Here is a 26,880-nt window from a genome sequence, read left to right as displayed (position 1 = left end):
TGACAGACTGATCGAAAGCTGGGCAGTTCAGTATTCCACCAGCAGTTTGTTCTTCTACTGGGGAATGTGCACCTCCTCAGCATGGACGCCCCAGGCGCTTTGGCGATGCATTGGGCCACATGGACAGCTCTTTCCGTAGAGGCGCCTGCTTTATTAGGTTGGTCTAGCCACACCTCTATGGAGGTCTGCTCATCTAGAGCTTTTGCAGACCAACCTGGCATCTTTCTCGCTACCGGACATGATGGTCCTCTGTCCGATGACTCCACCAATAACCCAAAAAAGATTGTTTATTGCTATGGGTGTAGTCCTTGCTGACACACCAGGACATACCACGTGCCAATGCAGGGCTGACAAAAGTTAGGTCTAGGATTGAGGCAGGCTCCCCTTTCTGAAAGGTGTTTACATAACCGTCGTTGGTAAGAGTTATATCCAACTGTGCAAAAGCGTCTAATAGACCGCGGCTCCTTGCATTTGTCTCTCTGCTATCCTACTCACGGGTGCAAGCATTGAAGTCATCAGCAATCACCCTTGGACTACGACCCCTTGCGTCGAGAACAAGACTGCCAAGTATATCCTCGAATTCGGACATTGCCACACTTGGTGGACTATAACAGCTGCAAACATGTACGGTTTCTTACCAGAGCAAAGGCAAATCGTCAGACGCTGCCTCATCTCACTTAAGCACTTAACATCTGCAAGCCGCTCCAGTCACGCTGCTCCTAGGGCAGAGGTGTTGTAGGGTCAAACGATTTGCTTCTGCCCTGGTAAGAAATCTAAAGCCGCCATCACCTAATATTTTTAGAGTTTGGGTGCTAAGCCCTAAACGAGGGGTCCATGTAACAGAAAAAGAGGGAGTAAGTTGCTCCCAATTTGGTCCTGTCCGGCATCAAGTGGATGCGGACTTAGGACCCCACAATTCTCAAAAAAAATATTTTCATACTCTTCTTAACCCTTCCAGAAGTGGGGTTTAAACTTGAAAATAGCCCAATTTCAAGTAGCCATAACTTCTATGAGGAAGATCGCCACAATTCTCTAATGTAACTAGAAAGCGGTGAGCTTTCTTTTTTTTCGCATACCTTTCCCGTTCCCTCACCTCCAGGGGAGGGCTAGAAATTTAAACGTTACAACGTTAATATTAAACAGGCACAGGCAGCATAACTTTTTAAAGGATATGATCGCCAATAGTTTCCATCGGGGCTGAACAGTCTCTTTCCTCTTGCCCCTTCATGGCATGCCAGTGTTGAAGGGCAATCAGGAAGGAAGGCAAGTGTTGAAAAACCGAACATATTCATTCATTGACGCTTTGATCTTTGCAACAGACCTGATCCGGTACTAATCTGTAAACAGTTACTTAATGACTGTTTTTACTCCCTTTTTTCTTTGGAAAATTTTTATTTTCTTTAGTAACTAATTAGATATTGCTATGTACTCTCACTAACTTGGCTACGGAAGTAGTTCCTTTCCAGACATGCGAGAATTTTACTTTGGGATTCGCAATGAAGAAACTCCTACAAAGCTTCGGTTCTAGATAATACAGTACAACTGATTCCTGGCTATACTCATCAAATTAAATACAAAACCAAAACCATGTTCTCCTTTAATTCAATACCACACACAATCGTCCCTAGCGAAATGTTAATCACATTTCATCCGCCTCGTTCCTCCCATAGAGGGCAACCTGTAGTTTCATTTTTGTCACCTGTACAACGACTTTAACGTGTTGGTATGACTTGCACTTGACCGACAAAACTCATGCTCTTAATTAGATTTCCACAAAACATTAAAACAAGATGCAAAGTGTTAATTGAACGGTAGATAGATGCTTTTGCTGTCCTACTTGATTACATCTGAAAGAAGTGATCACAAGCATCTAAACTTCTCCACGTTTCTGTGTGTAATAATGATACTGAATGTATTCCTAAAGATGTAGCGGATTTTGCTTTTAATTCTTGAAGATATACACGCGCCTCCGTCTTGCTGTGTTTTTGGAAAGAACTTTCTCTGCGGAACGGGTCAGGTTGAAAGTGTCTTTTTGGGAACCAGTTAAACCACTAACAAAGATAGAATAGTATTGGGTTGGAACGAAAGTTTTTCCATAGAAGCCTCAACTTGGAATCTCTTTGAAAAGATATTTGTATACAATCTGTTACATGTCTGACTTTTGCCACTTTTCAGGTTTGAATATCATTTTGAAAATCCTAAAGTTTGTTAAGCCATCCTCGAGAAAATATGCTGAGTCAAATTAGGTTCAATGACTTCGGACTGGAGTCCAATAGCCAATGTCCACTATATACAAATCCTATTGATGAAATTGTAGGTGTAATAAATACTATCGCAGATCTAAAATAAAATACCATTTATTTATTATAATTTTGCCCACATCTTTAAACATAACGTCACTTCCCGTTATGAAGTTGAATGTTATCATAAGTCAATGAACACATGGATCATACATGGAATTATGGATTATGACGCACCAAATAAGATTCTACAGAGATGTCAGACTTAATCAATCCGAAGTGGCTGGGTCTTCGACTAAACATGCTTTACAAAATTTTGAGACCGAATAAAATGATTATGGTTACATTGTACGTTCAACAATTGATGATTGATCTGCGTAAAAACATTAAGGATAGCCACTTCGCATTTACCCTAGAAGCAAAATCCTTTTTCACTATAACAATTTCCAAAATTTAGCCGACCCCGCTTGTGAACGGGACAAAGGCTGAAGAAAAAGAAGAATTTCCAAAATTTGATAACATACTATAATTAACTTAATTTAAGCAGATATCGGACTAATATCTACATACGTATTTCGAAACTAAGATTTTATAAAAGGACATCATCATAATTCCCATTTTTCGATTGAGTCGTGTTATATCTGCGGCTTGGCGACATATGCAACATTTCCTTTGCCTTGTCCAGGAACAATCTGACATGAGAACGCATTTAATAACATGCAATATTCCTTGTTTTCTCACGTTCGAACATCCCCTAGTTTTCAAAATTAACTCCTTTCAATTTCCCAATTCCTCGTATTACGTAGGTAAGTTGGTAGTAGGTAATTCTGCTTTTATGGCACCGATTTGGATTATGAAATTCAAGATTGGCGTCAACAAAAGTGAGAACTAGCGGGATCAGCATCGGCTGATGCGATTGGCAGCTGATTAGCTGGACGCAGCTAAAAGATCGATTTTCAATTTCATGAAGAAGAATACGATTGTCGTGGCTTGACTACAAGCTTACCTTCTTGATAAGAAATATTGCTTGTTGGCCCAGTGTTAAGTTTTTCATTCAAATTGTCGGGATTATGGGAAAATTTTTGTAATGTAAAACGAGATAATGCTTACAATATTTGCCCGAAAAAGAATATTGGGCGATAACTTTACGTGTAATATTTGAACTCATTCAATGCTACATACTGTATTAGCCACAGATTTTTGAAGAACAATTATACAGAATTGCACCTTCTTGGAATCCTTTGGTGATATTCGGCAAAGCCTTCAAGAACGTGTTTAACAGTAAATATAGAATTTTCTTGTTTTTTTCTTTTTTTCTTAAAAAATATCAAGATTTTTCCAATTGAGTCCTAGTTTTTCTAGAGGAAGTGGGTTCTTAGCAACAAAAATTGCGAACTCTTGGCCGCGTTCGAGAGAAGAATCCTCCAAAAGCATTTTTGGCCCCCTACATGAGGATAGACGATTCCATAGCCTACATAACGACGAAATCTATCCATCTATCCATTTTCGAAAACTACATAAAATTTCCAATAAATGGATGTCTTTTCACTTTTAAAGTTCGTCATCTATTCGAAGATATAACTGTTTACATTTTAAAGAAATTTCAAAATCAATTTGTTATCTAAATTTCTTTAGGCATTATTGTAACGGTACTTTAAACTTACAAACCTGCAAAGTTGGTAAAAGTTGCCTGATTTTGTCAGCTCTCAAGAAATTCTAGCTTCAAAAATTCTAGCAGAATGTGGCTACATTCAGTAAAGAGAAAATTCTACACTCCTTTCTCGATTATATAGGTTACTCCACCCCTTATAGTTCACATAAAACTATGCTATTCACTGTAAGCGTGAGACTTCACGGTTTTCATGTTTCTAATGAATTTCGATGCAATAGGTGCAACCGTTTCTGAAAAACAGTGCGTGTGGCGAACAAACAGGCAGACAAACAGAAAGTAATAGAATGCAAAAGGAAGAAATTCGCCTGGAGCTCCCTAAGACGCAAAAAAGGGACAAGTCCTTGATTACCAGAAGTTAGCAAATAAATCCTTAGGCAAGCGATTTATTGTGGGGAAATGGATCCAGGAGATAGTTGTGGTGTGCAAGGACCTCAACGAGATTATGACGAAGGAGAAAGTAGTCACAGCTTGTCATTCCTCTATACCAAGGCGCTGAAATAGTCGCTAGCGACAACCGCTAAGCGGCGTTAGGCAACTTATTGAATAAGTTGATTGAGAGTAAGCCTCTCGACCTCGATACCTTGTAGGCTTAATGTAATGATAATAAAACCGACGGACAGTCCCATTGAAAACAAAAATCAACCAGTGGGAAAGAGCCTATAGAGTGGTACCGATTAGGTTTAAAGAGACAGAGCCCTGCAGATCTTAATTTTATTACCCAAATGATGACCACAATGTTTGTACAACATAGTAGATGTACTAACGCGATTAGAAGAGAGTATCCTCTAAGCAATATTCCAGCTATGATACAAGGCGAGTCTACCACCGCCTGCGCAAAATATAACTCAAAAAAGCGCCACGATAAAAGCAACCGTAGTGGTTCATTTCCACTTTGAATACCTGTCTTGAAAAGGGGATTTTCCTAAGTCAGTAAAAATGACAAATGCTGCTACCAAAGAGTGAATAAGAACTCCACCAACGGCCTCATTTCTATACTGGACAACATTGTAACGAGCTTCTACCATTTAAAGGGGAAAAGAAACTAACAATGCGGTTTTTACGCTACCGGATCAATTGTGGATGACATCAACGCAGTGGTCAGTTTAGCACAGGAGACAAGGTATAAGATTGCAGAGTGGTGCGAAATATTATTGTGGAATCATCGTCCAGGGGCCTTAGACCTCTGTGAGCCAGGGTTTGAGAATTCACTCAAAGTATTCCCTGTTTATAGTAAAACGCAACTAAAACGGATGGAACAAAAATATGCGCTCTTCAGGATTAATGGTTGGAACAAAATGGATGGAACAAAAATATGCGCTCTTCAGGATTAATGGTTTATGCGAGACCAACCGCGAAACACCAACCACTGCTTGTCTCCTCGACTTGGAAAAATATTTAACTCATCGCTAATCTTTCAAAATTGCATCGCTTTCGCCCTCACCTTTGTAAACTGCTTCGTAGCTTTTCTCGCGGAAGAAAAGCCCACTTTTTAATGCAAGGGCAATTCTCGTCAACTTATACTTACCCTGCTAGTATTCCCCAGAGATCTATGCTCCCCGGCATTTTCTTTTTTTATTTATAATCGACATTCGAATGGCTCCGGGCGACCCTGAAATCCTACAGTATGTAGACGATTTCAAACTGTACGTGTCTATCAAGAACATAGTGTTAGAATAGCCCGTCTAAACTATTATTTTTTTGGACTAACAGTTCTTCATGACAAATCGAGAAACTGCGCCTCTGGGAATGGAAAATGCTACGTCATAAAAAGGAGGATCGCCCAATAACATTACCTATCACAGGATTGCTAGGATTGTTAGATATCGCCTTCTGTTTGTAGTTAAGTCTAAAATTAATAGACCATTAGCTTAATCCCAACTACAATTTTATTTTATTATGTATATATATATTTCGGGAGCAACTTACTCCCTTCATCAGTACAAAGCTAATAATAGCTATTAATAGCTTTGTACTGATGAAGAGAGTAAGTTGCTCCCGAAATATATATATACATAATAAAATAAAATTGTAGTTGGGATTAAGCTAATGGTCTATTAATTTTAGGATTGCTAGGATTAATGGTAAAGGAAGCATTTCGCTTCTTTAATATACATAGGGATTAGGGATGCGTGAATATTAACTGCAGAGTAAGGAATTATCTCTGCATGCATGAGTTCTCTCGGGTCATTATTCACCTGTCTATTAGGAACCGCATATTCGACTAAATAGAGAAAGTTAGCTTCATCTCAAGTTCCAGATGCCGCTCTGAAGACCATTCCAAACCTTCCCATTCCATCATCCTACTCCAATTCTTCCAAATTTCTTTCTTTCACCACGCATAACCACTACACATTTTTAATGAGATTTCTTTATGTTTCCTTCAAATTTCACTAATTTATGTATTTCTTCGTCAAATATAATTTAGGATGAAGCTTAGATCAAGTCTTTGTCCTATTAAGGTCCTGTGCTTTAGGTTAAGGTAGTAATTTTTCATGCTTAAAAATGTTACTTTCGAGTGAAAATGTTGTTTTTTCCGACATTTTCCCTGATGATCTGAAGTAACTCTGCAATACGTCTGAAAAATAAAGTAGTATCAAAAAATCAAAAGAAGCAGAAGACGACTCACGTTTTCGTACCAACTCAACTCATCAGACGCTGCCTCACCTCTCGCTCCCTCTGCCCTGCTGCAAAACCGTAACCTGTCTACGACGTCTGTTAATTTTTTGATACTTGGGTATTAAGTCCGAAAAGAGGAGTCCATGGAGCAAAAAAACTGGGAGTAAATTGCTCTCCTTTTAGTCCTGTCCAACGTCAGGCGGATTTCAAATTCACTTAACTTCTTATGCCCCTGCCCCCATTTTATTTTTAATGAGACGATGCTTCAATGTCGTTGCGCAAGTGATAAGTTTATAGCAGTAAGTACAAGGATTCGAACCTAAGACAACTAGTTTGGGAGATGACGTTCAACTAACTCAATTATCGTCCATCGATTCTAACAATTTTTTTTTAATCTACTGTATGGAAATAATCAAAACATTTAACATCCCACAAAAGATCCTTCAATAATACTCAAAATACATATATAGATCCTAGTGTTATCGGCCTTTGACAAGTTTACAGCACAAAGCAATTCCACACATACATATATTCATCACTAATCAATTTAACATTGAGAAATAGTTTCTTGAACTAATGTTTTTTCTACAAAGGTTCTGGAAAAAACTTTACTTCCAACCTAATATTTTCTAATACTTGGAATCTGTTCGAGTAAATATCTAAACAAAATGAATATCATGGTGGGCACAGTATGCTCCAGTTACCACTGTAGACATTTAGTTCATAGTGGTTTATCAGGCCTGTACTGTTTTAAAGATAGTTATTATGTCTTCGAATTGGGTATCATGATTTGGAACATGGCCATAGTGCGTTACTTGCAGTATCGAAAAATTGACGATCATCTTAGCACAAATTTATTTACATTCACGTCTAATCAACCTCGTTACTCCAAAAATAGGAAAATATTGAGTCGTTCATCACGGTAACCAGTTTTGATATTTTTTTTGTTCACTTGTACGTGAGTACGCATATATGTACATATGTACACTCTTAGCTCTGGCTCAATATATACATAATTCATTTTAGTTATTTTGTTGCTGTCACCTCGACAAAAAAACATGTATCATCAACAATGTCACGATATGCATACATATGTCTGTAAAGCGGGTTCTATTATGTATATATAGATGTACATATACAATGGATATTATCAACATACTTACTTTTTGCGAATCTTATTCGAAAAATCTGTGTTTTACGTAAAGTGACCTGGGTGCGAGAAAATATACGTCTACATACGACTCTGTCACATATCAGTAAAAATATAACCTTTACAAAATACCTTGCATATATTTACATACATATTTCTGCGTAAAAATATGCTGCGCCCCGACTTTCTTCATCACCACGCTACCAATTATGTACATTTAAGTAATATGAATATGTTCCTAACGACGGAAACGGATAATGCAACATTTTATACACATGATAATATCATAATCAAACAAAAGAAATAGATTTAGCACTCTTTAAAAAACATTAGCAAATAATAGTAATTGAGGTCGACTTGAAAAACAAATACAATGGAAAAATATATGCACTTGGAGTCACGAATGTGTTTATAAACACCCCCACTCGTGACTCCACCTTAAATGGTAGACAATCCCCAGCGAAGCCCTTTTCCTGCTTACATATCAACCCATTTCTAATCCCATAAGATTAGAACCTAACTGAAACGTTCTTCACGCTTGACCCTCAATACACCAAAACTTAATTATGTACCTATTATATAATATAATTCTATCAGAATCCTAGAATATGCCAATGACTTTTTCATAATTTCTAATAAGGGATACATACTCGTACATATGTAGTATCCGAAAAAAATCAGCAATTTTTTTTAAATAAACTTCAGAGACTCTTAAGCAGAAAGTAAATTACAACCCCAAGAAAGTCAAACGAAAATCTTTCAAAAGAAAATATATGGCCAGAGATAGCTATCGACATCCAAAACCTGTTATATCCTAAATCCTTCATAGGAACAGAGCAATTTTAATTAGCATAAAGGTAAGGGAAAACAAACCATGTCTATTAATCATAAAAATATTATATTTTCTGATATTTTTCTTCCCCGTTACGATACCTGCTCAAATAAAATTAATAATAGTATAATAAGTTCATCTTAGATGCAGTAAAATGTACATAGGTAAGAGGTATCATACTGGAAAGTTTGGTGGAAATCCTACTATTATTAACAATGTTTTGGTAGGTCAAAGTTGCATCTTTTATGTCAAATTACTGCTCCCTAAAAGATAGAATGTCAGTACCACATCGAATTGGATATCGGGTATATTCAACGTACATTACGAAATATATAAAAGGAACCATAGAAGCGCGAATTTACTGGTCCGAACAATGTCCGACTTCGCTAAAGGAGCGAGAATGTAAGCCAGGGCTTTACATGTTTTTTTTTTGACGAAACCGAATGTATTTGAACTGTATATAGCAGATTAATGGTCAGTTAAGATTTTTTGGTTAATAATCACATTCTAATTTTCAAATGCGGTTTTGTCGCCCTGGAGCCAATTGCTGAAAATTATCGTAATATACTATTTTTAACTTTATTTGAAGGGCATCGATATGGAAGGTATTTCGGAGCCTAGCCACCTTATAGTGGCATCCTCTTGATTTTGCTCAGATTTTTCGGTTGGGCAGTGTCTGAGAATAATAATAATAATCTTTGGCTCAACAATCCATGTGGGATCAGGGCCTTGAAGTGTCTTAGAGCACTTCATTCAAGACCGTAACGGTACAACACTACAGTACACTTTTAGGAGGCAATGTGGTCAGCATTTCGCTCGCCCGACATTATTACCCTGATTTGACACAGGTACTCATTCACAGTTGAGTCGGCTGGTATCGACATCCTGTCACGATAACAAATCCCTTTGCCACCAGTGAAATTTTGAACCGCGACCTTCCACTACGACAATCCAGCGCTCTAACCACTTGAGTCATTCGGACAGTTTCTGAGAATGGCCTCGTTAAATGAATGATTAATTTTGACCCCCCCGAACTCTTTCCAACAAATGTCAAAATTAAGACCAGATTTGAAAAGTACTAATCGAGACCTTTCATTTGATACCCCACCTGATTATATGTAGTGAAAAAAAAATGTACACCCCGCTTTTGTATGTATGGGGAGCTCCCATTAGTCGAACGTAGAAGGATGTAACTCACTGTATGCGTGAGCATTCCAGCCTTTCCACCAAATTTGGTGTCAATCGCTGCTACAGTCTGCAAAAAAATGCGTGTGAGGGACATACAGACAGACAGACAGGTAGACAACAGACAGACGAACAGACAGGCAGACAGACGGTAAACCGATTTCAACAAGGTTTTGTTTTTCACCTTCAAACGGGATGACCTCCTTAAGATCTTTCACAACATCATTTTCGATGATACACTAAATGAATTAGGTGCTATCATCGACAGAAAGAATAACCTCCTTATAATCAAACCAAACATCAAAATTCCCCTTCAAGCTAAAGAGTCTAAACAATTTTTGTTGAGGGTGCTTACTTCCTCTTTTGTAGTCTACGGACTCCTCTTTTCTGAATTAAACCCAAGTTCACCCACGACCGAGGTGAGGCAGCGTCCCATGAGTTGCCTCTGCCCTGGACGAAATCGTCAGTCAGCTTTTTCGTTCTTTTTTAAGTTTAAACAAGTAAACAATAGTGAAACAAAAAACGATCACCTGACTGGGATAATGAAAACTAAATTGCAAAACTTACTGAATAGGAACTCATATACTTTTAGACCAATTAATGACAATTAAATTGCGGAAACGAATGTTAGAGCTGAAATTAAAACTTCAATATCGAAGCCAATATATTCAAAATTGTATCCCTGTCCGATAAACTTAAAAGCGGAGATAGCGAAACAAAAATATCCAAGATTTTGGAGAATGGTATCATATGGCGTTCAAAAAGCCCTTACAATTCACCAAATTGGGTGCTACCAAAAAATCAAATTCTCTGGGTAAGAAGCAATATCGTCTTATGGTTGACTTTAAACCCTTATACCCTTGCGAGTTTTGGAACTTTCAAATACTTCGCCACTCTTGATTTATCATCAGGTTTTCATCAAATCAAGATGATTAGATTGCCATTTGTGCTCAAGAACGCTTCTGCCAGTTTCCAACGATTCATTGATGATGAGCTGAAACCGTTCATAAGTAAAATAACATATGTTATGTGTGCATTGATGACATCATCGTCCTTGGTGGAACAGAGAATGAGCGCTGGGAGAATTTACGAACCATATTTGCATGACTCGGGAAGACAAACTTAAAGGATGAATTTTGGAAAGTCGTCATTTTTCAACCAAAAGTAGAATTCTTGGGATACGTGATTTCCCAAGACAGGATTTTATTAGATGCTAAACAAATTTCTCCAATCAATGATATGAAATGAAAAATATGACAGATATCTGGCAGATAGTGGGTGAAAATTATACAGCTTGCATCGACAATTTCAGCAAATTTGCCAACGTGTTTTGCTTAGAAAATGTAAACAGGAACTCCGCGACCTTTCTCCAAAGATTTGGTACATATAGCAGTTGATAAGTACAATAACTAATTCCATTAGGTAACTTCGTGTTGAGGCTTTGAGCCTTCTTTGCCTGTCGTTAGAAGCGACTAAAAGTTATAGAAACTGTTGGACTAACAACCTGCAAATTTCGAGAGTTTACTGCTGCCAACACGTCAACTACGCCTCGAATAGGGACCGAACTCGCGCCGAAAGCCTTTGGCTGTCGAAAATGTATTATGATTGGTTTCTAAAATGTACGCACGCTCTTTGGAAACGACATCAAGGCCAGAATGCTCCCTATTTAACTCAAGCGAAAATTCCAGCGATATAAACTGAACCTTCTAAGCGAAGTAAGATGGTGGGACTGTGGAGAGTACTTCTCCCCCTTTTGCCATACTAATGGCAATGTGCTTTTGTATTCTGGGAAGCCAAGTGGTTGTGGAGCCTGGGTCTCCCTCAACGATATTCCGTGAGACTACCGACTAAACATCTCCCCACCGTCAGATGCCCTCATAAGATTGACAGCTGTCAAGTAATTACAAATACGCTATTTACCCAGCACTAAAAGATTATGTAAGGACTTAAAGCCACTACCTCCAGCGCGCTCGAGCCAGAACCTGTACCTGATAGTCGCTCGGTTTTATCCTCCTAAAATCCAGCGGAACACAATTTTTGCTTTGGAATTTTTACAGTGTACTCTGGGATAGTTAAATTAACGATATATGCAGTAAAAACATTTTATTCTGAAAATCTGCCAATGTAGTTTCCCCTTTAATTAAAGTTGTTGATGAATCCCATTCCACCTTCTGCAAGAAAAGAATGTGTGATTAGGGTCGCTCACAACTCCATTACAAAACACACAATCAGAAGATCGTGCCTTCCCAATCTTGTGCAAGTAAAACTAAAAACCTCCATACCCTTTAGGAACTGGGTAAGGAAATAGTCAATCTCTCCATGTTTCCGATTCAGCAACACATTTAAGCTACCAATGAGCCACAAAATCCATCCCCCTCTTGTCTTATTTTGCTAAAAGAGTTGCCACTCATTTAGTGTACGTTGCCCTTCTTCACGAGCAATCGCCCCCTTTGTCTCCTCTCCTTTACGCTTGTATTGTATTGTCTCCTCTCCTTTACGCTTGTATATAGCATCACGTTGCTTAGCAAAAGGCTTTTTTTTACCTAGGAACCGGTTTTTGACAGAGGATTGCAATTGCATTGAAGGAATGAAGGATGCTTTCTACAAATAATTACAAGCAATTCACAAGAGGCTTCCTAAAGATGACATTGTGATTCTTAGTGGGTGATCTGAATGCCAAGGTGCGTTCTGACAACACCTTACTCGGACATGTAGTGAGGAAGTACGGTCTTGGCGATCGTAACGATAATGGTAGGAAAATTGTGAATTTCTGCAAATTCCACCGCCTTATCATTGTTGACACAGTTAGTTTTCAACTGACCGACACCGTACGAGCAATCAGATTGACCACTTTGCGATCAACAGTAGATTTAAGGGTTGTATCCTGAATGTGCGTAACCAGAGAGGCGCTAGTATCAGCCTCGAAAGGGATCACCATCTGTTGGTCTCGCAGGAGTGGAGACTTCCAATCGACCACTTGTATTATCCAGCTGCCGCTTTCTAATGGGGGATAGAATATCAATAAGCATTGGGCCACCATCAAAAGTGCTTTTCTCTCGTGTGCTTCGCAGGTCATTGGCCCCGTATCGAAAGGGGGATTGTGCAAGCAGATCGATGAACAAAAGGGATTGAAAACTCTACTGATTGATGCGGGTGGTGGCAGGTGTAACGCGCTCGAACGATACGGTGTAAAATCCCGGGAACATAGTATGCGGCGTGAAAAAAGGAAATTTTTTATTGCACTGGCCAAGAAAGCGGAAGATCCCGCAGAACACTATGATTTGAAGTGTATGCTGCATAATGAAAGAGCTTGCATTGCACTTGGTCAAAAACTTTTCGATTGTCCTGCAAAAGACACTAATTGTCGACTCCTCATCCATGATGACGAGCCGCTGTTCGGTTCTTAAGCACATCGCACCCAGTGAATTTTCACCTCTCGTATCTTACAGGATCCTCCAAGCGGTAGAAAAATCATCTCGACCAAGAACGCATTCAAACAGAATAAAGCCGCTGGGTTAGACGATCTCCCCGCAATGTTATTTATCACTGTACCTGCAATTTCCGCCAATCTGCTACTTCCATTCGTATGGAAATCTTAGGAATCCAAGCGCCATCCCAAAGAGTGGAATACGGGGATAATCGTAGAAATTCCAAAGAAGCACATGCGTTTTAAGTGTATCTGCGTGCTTCCTGCCGTCGAAAAGATAATAACTAAAATTTGCTTGGAACACCAACCTTCTCACCGAACTGGATGTTGCCCGACGCATTAAGAACGCTAGATCTACTTTTGTCTAAAATCTGAAAATGCTGTTATCTCAACACTAAAATTAAAATTAATCTGTGCTATCTCAAACAAAGAACTTGATCGCGCACGATAGCGCGTTGGTGTGGTTGACGCGCTACATATGCCCCACCAAGGCGTAAATAGCAACGATATATTTGTATCTAAAACTGAAATTCAAGCTATTGAATATGCGGAACCAATGGTATTGATTAAAGAATTGCTTCTTTTATATGCTATTTGTGTACCTAAAACCGAGGAAACGAGTTTTGATCATGTCCTTGTTCGTCCCGCAGTAGGAAATAATAAATTTATCCACCTTACGTACTTTGCTCTACTCACAACCCAGGGAGTAAGGTATAGTATAAGTAGAAAATGTTTTCGTATTCAAGGTGTAACCATCTATAACAAATTTCTATGGTGAATCCGTATATAGGAATACCTGTAGAAATCTGAATACTGTTCTCTTCAACTATCAAAACGACAACATTAATATAAATAGGTGGAATAAGTAACATGGGAATAAAAATAAATTTTGAATATCTACCTTTACCTACCCTTATTTAGATAATGTAAAGAAATTAGAAAAAATTCCATTTTGAAGGTTTTGTACAAAAAAAAAGCGGTTCAGTATCCGTCTGTCACACGCACCTTTCTCATAAATCGCTGTAGCAATTGGCACGAAATTTGGTCTGAACTGTGAACATCAAAGCATGCAGCAGCATCGTTCTAAGTTGGGCTTAAGGGATGGGGACTCAAATCATGCAAAAGAGGAGTATACATTTTTTTCACCGAATATACCCACGTGGGGTACGAAATGGAAGATCTCGATTAGTACTTTCCGGTATGTGTTTTGACATTGGTTGTGAAAGAGGAACTATGGGTGGTCAAATGTATCACTATATGTATTCACTTCTTTAAGTGATCCATTCTCAGAAAATACCCAACTGAAATATCTGAAAAAAAAACCATAAAGCTGTCCCTATATGGGGTCCCGGACGGCAAAACCCTCCTTACTGATATCTGCTCAAATGAAGTTAATAATATTATGTATAGTATATTACTATATTTTTTGGAAATTGAATGGAAACCCCCATCAAACTCATCCTAGAATCATAAATAATCATGGTAATATAAGGTATGATACTGTCTGATGAAAATCCCACTATTACTGACAAAGTTTTAAGGTTTTGTGTAAACACAAAACTCTCAACCAATTGTCTTACCACTTCAATCTAGTACCCTGGTGCTTCCTTCACCCGCATTGTGTCTACATGTTATTCACCTGTTGATCTAATTTGTATTTCCCAATATTATTATTAAACATTCTGCGGTTATTGCCTCACCTTGAACCCAGTCTTTTTAGATTCTCTTAAATCGCATATTGCGTAAACTTCGTCTGAATTATCTGTAAATTCTCGTCCAATGAGGTCAATAATTGCAATTTGTTGTATACGCATAATTCATAAGTTATAGAAGGAGGTAAACGAGCTTTTCGCAGTTAGTGTAAGTTGTAACGGCTAATAAAACTGTCAATTAAAATTCAAAATCGCGTTTAATTTATTTTCTTTTTTAAATAAAGTATTTGAGAAGGCGACAATTGAACTTACATACAGGTATTATTCAGCTCAGTTTAGATCGCAGTATATCTAGTAGATACACTGTAGTTTAGATGAGTAAAACCCTCTCCGAGGGACTTTCCGGTCGGATTTCGCCGCCTCTTAGGGGATTCCAATGAAATTTACAAATTATTGCATGTCATTATGTACACATATGTACTCTTATTTTTCGCGAAAATATTCCCAGAAAAATGCATGTTCAAAAAACATTGACAGGTAATAGTAACGCTAAAAACAATTTCCCCAACTTTAGGTTCCATTTCTAAGATGCTTAACACCTTTGGACATCAAAGGAACATGTACGTAAATTACACGTTTAATTCTTCTCAAGCGCAATTAACAATAAAATATAAATTTTCAATAACCGCTCAGGTCCAATTTAAACATTGGAACATTATCATAATTTTCAATCTCCAAACACTTATGTAATGCCAAATGTTTTGGTGTACGTTGTATATTTGTGTTTTCATAAAAAAGCATGTCAGCTTGCCCAGCGCTAGTATCTGGTATCTGCATCCAAACCTCTGCTAACATTTCATGGTCTGCTAGCAGTTAATATAGCCCGTGAAATCTCCACGATATGGCGTTTTAGTTTTGTAGCTTTTTTCTGCCATCAATCCACAGTAGATTTATAAATCCGAGCTCAATGTGACTAAACGATTTGTGTTTCGGGCAATAGTTATTTTCTAGTGAACATGACAAGTTTCGTTCAAGTTGGAGAATAGATAATCTGGCGAAAATGGCAAATAAAAATCAAGTTGGTGCCCTACAAAAGATATGGCGCTATCGAAAACTTTTAATTATTGAGCCCTTGTTGATTTGCGTGTTGCTCCCATTCGGTTTGTTGAGTGTGACTGTTATGAATTTCAGTTTGGAAAAAGTGAGTGAGGGTCATTTGTAAGTTTGAGTTTTACGCGTTATTATTCTAATTCCCCAGGCATGTAGAGTGAACTTGGGCTATGATCCATCTGTATGTCAAATTCTGCTTAATAAAAAGCAAAATAAAATCGACTGTACGGGCATAACCGCCGAGGACACTCAACCACGGAATACATCGCTTTTGGTCAGCGAATTTGATTCGAATATTAACGAGACAGTTTGCAAAGCGGAGATAGAGAGCCAGAAGCTTGTGGCGTTCATGAATGCTATCCGAGGACCTATATGTGAGTATTTTAACGGTTAACTTCTAATTGATATTTAAATTTTTCGAAATACTATAAGAAACATGATTTTTGATAAGACTGATTATTCAAGACCAAAGAGATGAGTATTAGATAGTATAGCTAGTTATAAACTGATACTGTAAATAATACTATAGCGAATTCCTTAAAAAGGTAGATTTTTCGGTTCTAATTTGTGGCTTACGAGTTAGTTCGTCAATAAGCTTAACTTAGAAATAATCACACGAAACTCGGTCTTTGATTACTGTAGTGCTCCCGTAGCTGAAAAGATAATTTAAAGAATATGTGAATGTGAGGGCAGGAGAAATTCAGTGAATTACATGTATTTCCTGTTTCCCCTATAATCCTTGTCTGTCTGTCTGTCTGTCTGTCTGTCTGTCTGTCCGTCACACGCATTTTTCTCGGAGACGGTTATAGCGATTGACACCAAATTTGGTAGAAAGGTGGGAACTGTAAACGCTCACGCATACAGTGAATTACATCCTTTTACGTCGAATTTAAGGGGGGGGTCCCCATACATGCAAAAGGGGGGTGTAAATTTTTTTTTCATCAAATATAGTCATGTGGGGTATCGATTAGTACTTTTCAAACCCGATCTTAGTTTTGAGATTCGTTGGAAGGGTGGGGAGCGCGGATCACTCCTTTAAGGGGGCCATTCTCAGAAACTACCATACCGAAAAATCTGAAAAAAATCAGGAGGCTGCCACTATATGGTGCCTGGGCTCCGAAATATCTTCCATGCCGATATCTGTTTAAGTAAAGTTAATAATAGTATATTACTACATTTTTTTGCAATTGGATAGAAACCCCCCTTAAGTTCATCCTAGTACCATGAAATTTTGCAGTGATGTAGGCTATAATATAGAGCATGATCTTACCAAGTTACCACTATTACTAACAAAGTTATAATACCTCAAATTTGTTGCTTCTTTGAAAATTGAAGACTATGAATGTCAATATCACCCGAAAGTGGATACTCTCACATAATATATAGATATATTACGTGCTACGTACTAAGAAATACACAAAACCTTTCGTACCTGAAGCGTCCAGCTTCCGGTTTCCCGACTTGTTTTGTTTTATTATCCAATGCCAAATTTCCTGTCTCCCAACCAAATAATGTCGTTCCCATATCAATTCCGAATGATCAATTTATTTGTACTTTGAAGTTGTTACCAAAGACTCCGCAATGCGAAGATTCCGGCAACCCTAAAGTCATTCAGAAATTATTCTATTAGATAAGTTACAAAGTAAAATAAATGATCGCTGACCTGCATGCACCTGGATGCATTTTGCTTTACGGCTCAATACACACCATAGAGACATTTTTAGGAAAATAAGATCAGAAGTAGCCTATTGCTCACGGCACTGACCGCAATGTTAGCGGTCGTTTTTGTGGTGGTCGCTTTGGCTGTGATACGTGGGTGATTTTAGGAGGCATTGGAGAAGAATGGTGGTTTGATATGGTTCTAATTCCGTGAATATTCGAAAGTTTTTCTGGAAAATTTTAAATTTTCGGTTTGAAGACAACCACTGGAACCATCGTTCAAACAAATAATGCATTGCTCAAATAATCCTGGACACGAAGAAAAGGCAGATATTTCCCACTCTTCTAAACGTACTCTTTTGAAATAAGTAATGCTAATGAAGGAAGGAAATATTGCCTATGTCCCTAAATGTAGCGCAAATATTCAATAAGGTTTACTATGTATATTGTACTCATAAAATTAAACGCCCCAGTTGATTCCACAAACTGTGGGCATCGTATATAACGAAAACGATATGAGTGCGCTGCGTCCTACTTTTGCTGACGACATCGTAATCTTAAGGGGGTCATCCCGGGTGAAGGCCGTTTTTTTGTCTTTTTTTAGAATTTTTTTGTGAAGAACTGGATAAAGATACAAATACGATTTTCCCACCATAGATTTATTGATATCTTGAGCGTGCTAGTGATTTTTCCACCCCGATCGCATAGTTGGTTATTGAAATACACAGCAATTTATACACCCATCTCCAAAAAAGGTGTTTTTCTGTTGCCACACTAGAGGGCGCTGTGATCATCTTAAAGGAAAAAACTAAACGGCATTTTAATGTACACACTTAGCTACAGTCCGCAAACTAGGATAATTAAAAAATATTAAAAACTAAATTTTTGATGCCGTGTTAAACTTTTTTTGTGAATTTTGGTGTTTTCAGTGAATAAAAAAACTACTGAACGAGTCGCAATTATCCTAGTTTGCAGACCGTAGAAATATGTTTTGAATAAGTCGTGAAAATTTCAAAAAATTTCTTTGGATAGATTTTGGGCTATGGTGGCAGCCGATTTTCAACGTGCATTTTCGAGAAAAACGCATTTAAAAAGTATATTGCGATTTTTAGCCATAATATCTTAACTGACCATTAATCCCTAGGTTTCTTGAAGAAACACATATACCGCCTTGGCTTCAATTTTTGTCCTTTTAGCGAAGTCATTCGAACGTCATTCGGATTGATAAATACGAGCTTTATTACGGTGATCGACATAAAACTGGCACGTGTTCAACACTATAATTTCCGAACGACCCCGAATATCAAAAAATCACTTTGTGCATATATTCTACACTATGTCTAGATATAATTGATGCCAAAAAAAAATTCGTTTCCGCGAATCCGACACACACCTTAAGGGGCTCAACTAGTATGTTTTCCTATAAGAAAAGGTAGTTTTTGCAATTTTTTTTAAAACTAATGAATCGATTTTTTTTAAATTTTGAGGGTATACTTTTGGATAGATAGTGTAGACAAGGTGAAATTTTGGAAAGAAAACATTTGACCGGCGGCAAACTATCCGCTATCTCCGGAGTCCCCTCCACTGCTGAAGTGTTTGTGAGTTTCACAGTGTATGAAATCAAAAAACTAAAAAGGTTCGTTAAACTGGAAGGTATTGTCTATACAATGACTGACAACCCCACAATCAAAATTAACAAAATGACGGAGTTTTAAAGAAAATTTCGAATTTTGCCTAAATTGCATTTTTTCAACCAATCAAAAAACTGGAGGGTCATTGTATCGAGAAAGATATATCAAATACACTAAAAAAACAAGTTGATGGGGCAATACTTCATCGAGTTTGAACTGCATCAAAGTTGAAAATTGTGAATTTAAGAAAACACGATTAAAAATAAAAGCATTGATTTCATTGTTGCTGACGTCCGCCGAACCCGGGCCATAAGTTAGAGACAGTCAACAACGAACAGCTACTCTTAGAAGGCTGTAACTCAAAAAATTGTATGCTATTTATTAAAAAGGTCGATTTTCTGAAAATTTTAACCAATTGTGCCCAAGCTTGCATGCAAAATCAATGCTAACTGCTTCACTTGTGGGAGAAACCATATTAGAAGGCCTTCTTTCACGTACTATTTAGGGTTTTTTTATGGGAAAAATTTGTTGGAATTCAATAAAATTATATTACTCATCTTCCAAAAAAATTTTTTGGAAAATTTAGTGCTAAAATAAAAAAGTTATGAAAGTCGTAACTAGACTAGAACTTATTCTCTCATTCTCATTTTCCCTCTCTCTCTCTCTCTCTCTCTTTGCAGGTAAAAGTAGCCAAAATCAAAAATGCTGCAGCTGTTAAAAAAAACTATTTCAGTTTTCACCATTTTTTGCAAATAATGCGAAAAAAAGCTCGCTTGAAATTATGATATTTTATATTTACATAGCGGCACAAAATTACGTATAGCGGCCATATTTGGGCCGTTCGACCCTGAGTCTGTACCCCATAATCGTTCAGTTCTACGCTCATAAAATCTAAAGGAGCACGAATTTCGCTCTGAAAATTTTTGCAACGTATTCTGGGATAGCTAAGTTAACGACCTACGCAATAAAAAAAAGTCGATTCAGAAAACCTACTAATGTGGTTTCCCCTATTAAAGGAAGTAGCAAAAGTGGCTTCAGAACTAAAAGAGGGAAGATAAACCAGTAAAAGTCTGTGCAAATAACTGCCACTTTCCGGAAAAAAGTTATCCTCAAATCCCTACATCAAATTAATATCTGGCAATAAAAGTTGTAAACGGAAGTGGTGCATTCACAGGTTGCAGCAGTGAATTTGAAAAAATTAAAAATTCCCAAGTTGCAGCCGTGACTGAAATTCGCAATTTTAGATTATGACTTTAGTAAGTGCAAATCAGCCGAACTCAACAGGCAATACTATTAAGTACAAAATTCGTTTGAACTGGCTCATAGAAAACTGCTTCTCTCCCTCAACTCCCTCCTTCCCTCAACTGAAAGTTATTGGTCTACAAATCGATGATCAAGTGTATATGTGGTGAAATGATCATTCCAAATTATGTATAATTTCCTCTTTAAGATCATCAAGAGGGTTACGACCACCTACAAGCTCTTTCTTTATACATTGTCAAAACAGTTGTTGTTTGCGGAAAATTCGGCTAATCTTACTCAGCTTTTTAGAAAGAACCTTCCCTATTCATGTTTCCTTGATAGTCTTGCATTTCTTCATATGACGTCTGGCTGATGCATGCGTCCTTTATAAACTATGCAAGGGCCTAATGCACAGCTGAATTACCTCTGAACTTCATTTCCGAAGCTCTTCATATGGTCTCCGCAATGCTAACGAGGTGCTCCTTTTACTCCCCTGCACCAAGAATGCTACGAAAAATCATTTAATTTGTTTAAGAAAAAAGCAGCGACCGCACTGTAATAATTTTAATTTTGCTTGTTTTTTCTTCTTCTCCGTAATTTGTGTGGACAATATCTTCTTAGAATCTTTCTGTTTATTATAATATTAACAATCGACGAACTGATTAAATACGCGTAGCCTGTCAGTTGAAACAGAAGAAATCTTCAAACTTTTCACGTTGTTATTACGGTCACCTAGACCATGCATCCACATCACATACGCAAGCACGGTCACTTATCACAATGTCATTGTTAAAAGGCCCTTCCTCTATATCGCAAATCACCGTTGGTGGCTAGCACTGTGCAATTAAGAAACTATTTAATCTGGACCGAAATCTCGAAGTCGATATCCTGCCAGAAAACCGGCTCCAGTGTCATGAGATCGGGCCTTGTTATAGCTGTCAGGAATGGTCTAACACCGGATTCGCGTCTGCCATCAATAGGCTTTTCAGAGTACAGCACCACTTTGGTGCGAGAATGAAAGGAGCACTCTCCGGAAACACCCCATCTCACTTCACTAAAGCCCAGGATATCCACCAAATATTGCCGGAGTTTTCGCTCAAGTTAGAGAAAACGAGCAATCCGGGGACCCTCAGTACTGTTGACGAGCGGCATGTGCATATTTCACAGACTAATCATACATTATTTTCAATAACTAAAGGTAGTAATCCTGAGGCAAGAAGACTATATACAGGAAAAGTAAATCCAGCGGCAAAGTTGAAGGTAATATCATTGTGTGTCTTTCGGGTAGGGACGAAATAGCTAACTGGCCTTTGATCCATGTGGTTAATGTATTGGTGTGTGGACAGCACTTAAATGGTTTTCTTGTGGGTACTTCTCCATGATGTGTGACAAGGCATAAACAGCTGTGCAATGCCACGTGCTCATAGCCATGTTTTCGCCACCATGGGGCGCATATCGATGCACCTACATACCAGACCTTATGCGTGGGATTTTTCTCCCGCAAGTACCGTCGCGGTCAAAGATATGTAAAGTTTTTTCTTCCTCATTACATTTTGAAGAATGCTTCGAGAGTTAAATCGCATACTGCCTTCTCACGGTGAAGTTAGACCCTATACTAGGCGCTCCTGACGTCTCGGCGGCAAGAAAGGTTCGAAATTTGCAGATTGCTAGCCTACACATTCCTGTCCGTCTTAACTACCTTTTGAAACGAGCAGGGGATCCTTTGAGTATATGCTCAAACTCCTAGTCAAAGTAAAATGATGTTATTCACTGTATCCATGCCAGTACGTACAATCGTTTCTAAATAAAGGCAGACGGATAGACAGACATTGAGCCGATTTTGATAAGGTTTCGTTTACCACAAAACTAGTACCTACCTCAAAAAGTGCTGCAGAGAAAATTGAAGCAGCCTGATAACCATTCTTTTCACCGTTCTACTCTAAGAAGATGAATACTGCCCGTTATCGCCGGAGCAATCTGCATGGGGATATACACAGATGGTAAACATATGATCTTATGATTCAGTAGTATTTTTTTCGGGTATGAACTCGAATTAGAGTTAAAACTTGAAGTAAGTTTGCAATAGCCTGTTGATGTCATCATCCCTATCTGTCGAACGGCAGTAATGCTCGTCAGGTATTTAAAGGGAAGACATCAATTAAAGAATCATTTTCACCTACGGAGATAATCGCTGCCAACCAAGGAAAAAAGAAATTAGTATTCACTGAAACTGTCCTACCTATAGCCTAGCTTTAAAGGTGAAAGTGTGAGATGCATCCTTCATAATACATAATGAGGTTCTTCCTTAAGTTGATGCCACACGCCTCGACAGATTTTCTTCTTCCCTATCATTCCCACTTTGACAACACCTGAGATAATTTTTATACAGCAGTAGTAGCAGAAGGGGTCTAGGAAATGTCAGAATCTTTTAAAAAACTTTCCAATACCATTATTAATAATGCGAATTTGGAGCAAAAAGCGAAATTTGTGATCACCAGTTTGAAGGAAAAAAAAACCTGCTAAAATTTTTTGGGGTAGGGAGCTTTGGTAGTCGAACAAATGCTCGAAAAACGGAAGAATTTTTTGAGAAGCTTTAAATGCCCATATCTCCGTTAATATTGAAAATTTCGAAAAAGGAAACTAAACTTGCTATTACTATTATAGTTTAAAGGAAAAAAAATACCTAGAAAATAGTACATAACTTGGGGGTCTAGAAGCTGTGGAAATGGCAGGAAAATGAGGGAATTTTTTTGAAAATTAATCGGCAAAATTTTCGTTAAAATTGTTAATTTCGAGAAAAGAGTATTTGAAAGTCTGGAAAATGATATATACGTTGAGGATCTAAAGATCTTTAGAAAGCGTTAGATGCTCATCCCCGTTGATATTGAGAGTCTGAATCAAAGGATCGAAATTTATGATCACTAGTTTAAAAAAGAAACATACCTGGACAACTATATATAATTGGAGGCCAAGGCCATTGTTCGCAGAAGTTAGAGCAAATCCACGATTGGCTGTTACAGAAACTGACAACAAACTTTTCAAACAACAGTTTAGAACTGCGTTTAGAAGCGTCTGCACAACCAAGGAACGATCGCACTGCATTTTGACGGGAATTTGGAAAGTAAACGAATTTTTAGGCAGCACCCCACACGGGACTCCGAGAGAGTTGTGACTTGATTTTTTAAACAAGTCAGAAACCGGAAAATCAACCTTTGAGGTATGAAAGGTTGTATGAATTTTTATGTAAAAACAATTTTGTTTCTCGATAGTTCCATTTCTACCAAGCACGTAGTATATACATATGTGTTAAATAAGTGAAAGAAGTGTGATGCTGACATTTTATTTACGTAGACAAATTGACTTATTGTAACTTTGTTATTAATTACAAAATTTCCACTAAATCTTCCAGCACGATGGCTTTGTATTACTTTCTACAATACTCCACCCAGTTTGCACTTCTACCATGAACTTGAAATGGTTTCTAATAAATTTTCAAAATCTTCTTCTTTTTCTTCAGCCTTTGTCCCGTTTACAAGCAGGGTCGGCTCGTCGTGATCGGCATCGTCATTTGTCTCTATCGAATGCCTGATCTAGGTGCAATCTCGAGGCTTTCAAATCCCCATCTAGCGTATCAAGTCACCGTTGTTTAGGTCTGCCTTTTGGTCGACTTCGATATTCAGACCAATCTTGGCAAGTGAATTCTCATTGGCCCGAATTGCGTGACCATACCATCGAAGACGCCTCTCTCGCAACTTTTCCACGATCGGTGCAACCCCATAACGATCGCGGATATCCTCATTTCGGATGTGATCTAAACGTGTGACGCCACTAGTCCAACGTAGCATCTTCGTTTCCATTACCGCAAGACGCCGTTCATTTAATAAATTTTCAAAATATAGTAATATTATTAACAAATAAGACGTTTTATGCGGGTATGGCCGTAAGTTTTTCGACGGCGTAGTTTCTGAGAATGGGCCCTCTTCTTAAGTGACCTCAACCATATGGATTAGCTGACCCGCCCACCACAGCCTTGAATTGAACCGAATTTTATCAACGACCAGACGGCCGTTATATCGTCCACGAATTTTACTTCGCCTTATTGTCCTGTTGTTATGTTATTGGGTATGAAGTCGATTTCTCAAATGCTTATTCCATTTTTTAACCAAAAACAATCACGTAAACTATAATATTCTATTGCAAAATTGGAAGAAAATAATCATGACAGAATAGACTCGGGCGTCGTGTCGTATCGTTCCCAGTGAGTGTTAGCCAATTTGTCGTATCGTGTCGTTCCCAGTGGATCTTAGCAACAATGTTGTGTCGTGTCGTTTCCAGTGGACATGCTCCTTCAGAGTGCAATAAATTCACGTAGAATAGAAAACTTTGACTTTTTATAACTTTGTTAATAAAATTTGGATTGCCTTCAAACTTACATCACTTATCACTTATACTTATCCAAATTTTGTGCTTCTAGAATGAAACTAAGGCGGTTGTTGGGTAAATTTTTCAATTATGATAATATACAATTAAAAACTTTATTTGAGTAGATATCGGAGCGTCCCCCCACCCCCACCTTTTAACTCATCAGACAATGGGACAAATTGCTATATGTAAAGAAATTCAGGAAGGAAAACCCTTCATTGTTTTTATTTAGTCACTAAATAAACATAAGCGGCTTTGTTAGAAAATACGTTAATTTATACTCATCAGAAAATAGTTGCATGTCTTTAATAAAGGTTTGAGAATAAATCATGAGGTCAATTGGGAAAAAATATTATCGTAAACTTGAATACGGATTCATCGGAGAATTGTATAATAAATCGAACGAAAACTATTCATGCTAATGGGCAATTACGTTTGCACTGTTCTCGTAATAACGTAGAATCAAAAGTGAAAACATCACGCAAACGTAATTACCTAGAAACGAACACAGGCGAAGATTGCAAATCAAACACTAAGTGACATATTAAAGTTCTATTGTATAAAATAAATTTACCGGTAATTGTTCTATTATAAAAAAGCTGGCACCTTAGTATATGGTCAACAACAAGGGAAACCCCAAAAGTTATTACCGTAGCGTCGCATATTTTATTCAAGGGAGGTTGATATTCACACATGCGGGTAAAATTAATAAATCAAACTTTATTTTCGTATGCAAATCATACCCACAAAAATAAATAAACGAGTCGTGACTTATATTATTGTTTGACCAATAAAAATAGAAATCAATTGGCGTCTGTTAAATTTGCAAGTTCAGATAATTACGTTAAATTAAAGATGAATATCGAGCCACACTTCCAAATTGCAATGGAAACACCGTAATAATATACATATGTATACATATAATAAGTATGATTTGCATATTATGCAAATTACACAAATCCCTAAATCAATATGACAATACAAATTAGGTCGAAAAAACTGAAATATGCAAAGTCATGGTATCTGCAGTTATCATAAAGCAAAAGAAATTATCTTTCTATTCTTCGACCTTCACAAAAAAAAACTTGTTTTAAAGAAATACATTGGGTTGCTTCTTTTCCTATTGGATAGTATCTAATTTGCATATTAACAATATGTGCATGAGCGATTTTTGCGAATTCACCTGAATAGAGACGCGGGTGACGCAGTTTTCATGTATTTGTACTCAAAATGTGACGGGGTAGTATTCAAAACAGGAATGGGGCATGGAATTTTCAATCCGCATCTTTGAAACCAAGGAAAAGTAGTCACAAACTGGAATCTGCACGGTGCAGATATGATATTTAAGGATTTATGCAAAACAAAACCTTATTAAGATTGATTCAATATTTGCCTTTTTTGGTTGTTTTTTTTTGTGGTGAGTGGAAAGCTTCATAACTACCGCTGACCCCTGCCAGACGGGACTTTTGCCCACTAAAAGCATCTCTTTCTCCATCCACCCTCCCCGCATGACTGCCATATGGTTCTTCCTCGCGGGGCTGGATCAGTATTTAACTGTTTTTGGTGATGATGATCCTCTCCCTTTCTCTTTCTTCCTGCCGTGAATATCCTTCATTTCTCCTTCCATTGCTTTCCACATTTTAAGGGAACTCAACATATTCTCCACAATGCTTTCTACTATTAAGTTGATATTGGCTACCGCTTCCATTTTCATTCTATATGATGCGAACTTTAAGCAATGGAATAGTATATGCTCCGGATTGTTCAGCAAATCATCATGACCAAATCGGTGAAGGTATCCTCGATAGCTGCCATGTTCGCCTAAAGCCTTCAGATATCATTCTGCAACCGCAGCATGTTCAGAGGACACTAAGTCGATACGTCACTGCTATTTTTCTTCTATTGCTGATCTTACCCAGTATGGTTGTCCACACGCGTGCTTTGTGCAATATTAACAAAGTAACCACTTTCGAAATGAGTTATTGACGCCTTTGTCTTGGACCCCCTATATTCTGTAGGATTTTAGCGATCAACGTGTTGAT

The 26,880-nt window shown here is 37.8% G+C and overlaps 1 protein-coding gene across 1 annotated transcript in view; it reads left to right on the top strand.

Annotated features, from left to right (window-relative positions):
• The first annotated feature begins 15,589 nt into the window (after positions 1-15,589).
• LOC119652314 overlaps positions 15,590-26,880 on the top strand; it is a 34,862-nt gene continuing 23,571 nt past the window's right edge. The window contains exons 1-2 of the mRNA XM_038056327.1: positions 15,590-15,975; positions 16,033-16,258. Of these exons, the coding sequence (XP_037912255.1) occupies positions 15,835-15,975; positions 16,033-16,258 (367 nt within the window). The 5' untranslated portion in view covers positions 15,590-15,834. The remainder of the gene's footprint in view (positions 15,976-16,032; positions 16,259-26,880) is intronic.

The sequence above is a fragment of the Hermetia illucens genome, chromosome 1 (genome assembly GCF_905115235.1).
Source record: "Hermetia illucens chromosome 1, iHerIll2.2.curated.20191125, whole genome shotgun sequence".
NCBI lineage: Eukaryota > Metazoa > Arthropoda > Insecta > Diptera > Stratiomyidae > Hermetia > Hermetia illucens.
The sequence above is the reverse complement of the archived record's forward strand: the minus strand, read 5'-3'. Positions and strand labels throughout refer to the sequence as shown.